Here is a 2,246-nt window from a genome sequence, read left to right as displayed (position 1 = left end):
AGAGCGTGTGTAGCCCCCTACCATTTCAGATATACCGAAAGAAATATCTCTCGGTCTACCGCAAGACATACCGCCTGATATTCCAGAGCGTCTGTAGCCCCCTTAAAAGGAAAAAATCCCACTTCTGGTTAATTAAATTTAATAATTTTTTTTATTATATTTGAATCACATTGATACGAGGAATTATACCTGAAATTGTGAAGAGCACAGATATTTAAAGGGTCGGGTCAGTTCATTTAGATAATATTATTTATACATGTAAATAAACATTAAATATTGACGGAAAAATAAAATATATTTTGAGAAGTTGTTGCATATTATGTATTTATTCAAACAGTTGGATACATTAAAAATTCAAAAAGTACATTTAATGATTATTTCATGTTATATTTTTTTCAAATATTACAAAAAAACTGCAGTCGATCAAATAATCGAATCATATGGAATGACATGTGCAACTGCAGATCTTCTCTCTCTGCTTAGACTAGTTGAAGCTTTCCAAGATTTATTCGTCTCGTCGTATTCCCAAACATCACTTAAATAACTTTTTCCATCGAATCCACCTGAAAATCAAAACAATAAATTACTTCTACATTTAAGACCCATAAATTCAATTTAAGTTGTAAAATAAACTCACCCATGCTAAACAGTTTACTTCGGAAACAGCCGAGACTGATTCCGGATGCAGCTTGCGTTAGTTTGGTGAATGCAGTCCACACATTTGCATTGGGATCGTAATGCTCCACACTGTCTAAACGAGAAGAAGTTTCCCAATCATATCCACCAGCGACGTAAAGTTTCCCTTTGAATGCGACGCTCTAAAGTGGTGAAATAAAAATTTAGTTAATTTTATTTTGGAGACTTTTATATTATTTGCGATAGTTGTGAATAAAATTAATTGATGTTCACCGAATGATTATATCTTCCCTGAATCATCTGAGCGCGGTAAGTCCAAGAATTGGTCTCCTCTGAATACATCTGCACTTTATTCGAGGATATCCATTCACTTGTAAGCCCGCCTGTTATGTAAATTTTATCGGCGATGATAGAAGCACTATGCCAATAAACTGCCACCAACAATGGAGCGACGTTCGTCTCCCAATCCCCAGTGTTGCTGCTCCACCTAATCGAAATTAATAATCGTCAACTTCTCTTTCAATCGATCTGATGAAATGATTGCAATTTAATCACCTTTCCACTGAAGATAAACGGTCATTATTATAACCACCAATGGCGTAAACATCCGTGGACGAACCGCGCCAAAGTGTGACTGCTGAGAAAGAACGACGAGCTTGATTTAATGGCTTCAATGGCTTTTTCTCACCGCTTTTCAAATCGATGTATTTCACCTGAAAACAAATAAATTGGTTATATTCCGATTTCTCTAAGCAGGTACTTCGCAACACCGGAAAACGTTACTGAAGTCAATAAAGCTTGTGATTTTAATCCGCCGATGATAACGATCCAATATCCCACGAGGACAGACGCAAACCATGTTTTATTAATGCCAATATTTTTGGATACAGTCCAACTGTTCTTTAATCCGTCAAATATATCGATGGTGTTTGCTTCCTGAAAACACGTTATGCAATAAAATAATTAATTTACAATCCAATCAAAATATTACATTTGTTATACAAAACTCACATTAATTCTCCATCCCCCAACCAGTGCCATTTTTTGTATTATTCTACGAGGGGTCTCTCTTGGGACGAAAGATTTATCATTCTTGTTTATAATTTCTTGTCTAATAATGGTCATACACTCTGCACACGAAAGACAAAACGTCATTACTTCGTTGACGATAAACTGAAAATATAACACATTATTCGAATGATTTTTATCACTAAACTGCAACATTCATTTAATTTCAAATACCTCCAACGGCAGCAAGGATAACCTCACGAATCTCATCAGCTGTGCCAAATCACTTGTACGGTTCGCATCATCATGATTTACCCACAATTTCACTGCATTAAATACGCTTTCTTCGGAAGTTTTGTGCAACTGAAACAGAACTGGAATTCATAGTGCATTGATAAGAATTTCATACACAAACATACCAATTAAATAAAAAAGATGAGATTAAAAATTGGAATAAAAATAAATATTTAAGAAAATCAAAATACGTGCAAGTCAACGATTTTATTTTTAAGGTAATTAAAATAAGGTTAAAATAAACAAACGTTTAGTTAATTTATTTATTTATTTATTCATAATCATTGAGAAGATCTTATTTATTTTAA

General features: G+C 33.9%; 1 protein-coding gene across 1 annotated transcript; it reads right to left on the bottom strand.

Annotated features, from left to right (window-relative positions):
• Positions 1 to 301: 301 nt before the first annotated feature.
• Positions 302 to 1,524, bottom strand: LOC143913797 (kelch-like protein 35). Its single transcript, XM_077433795.1, has 4 exons — positions 1,275 to 1,524; positions 910 to 1,191; positions 603 to 818; positions 302 to 535 (listed from the first exon to the last, which is right to left on the bottom strand). The coding sequence occupies exons 2-4, from the start codon at positions 976 to 978 to the stop codon at positions 533 to 535; spliced, it is 288 nt and encodes a 95-aa protein (XP_077289921.1). The 5' UTR covers positions 979 to 1,191; positions 1,275 to 1,524; the 3' UTR covers positions 302 to 532.
• Between the last annotated feature and the right edge of the window lie 722 nt (positions 1,525 to 2,246).

Source organism: Arctopsyche grandis, chromosome 6, assembly GCF_051622035.1.
Source record: "Arctopsyche grandis isolate Sample6627 chromosome 6, ASM5162203v2, whole genome shotgun sequence".
In the NCBI taxonomy this organism is placed as follows: domain Eukaryota; kingdom Metazoa; phylum Arthropoda; class Insecta; order Trichoptera; family Hydropsychidae; genus Arctopsyche; species Arctopsyche grandis.
This window is presented reverse-complemented; position numbering and strand designations above follow the sequence as displayed.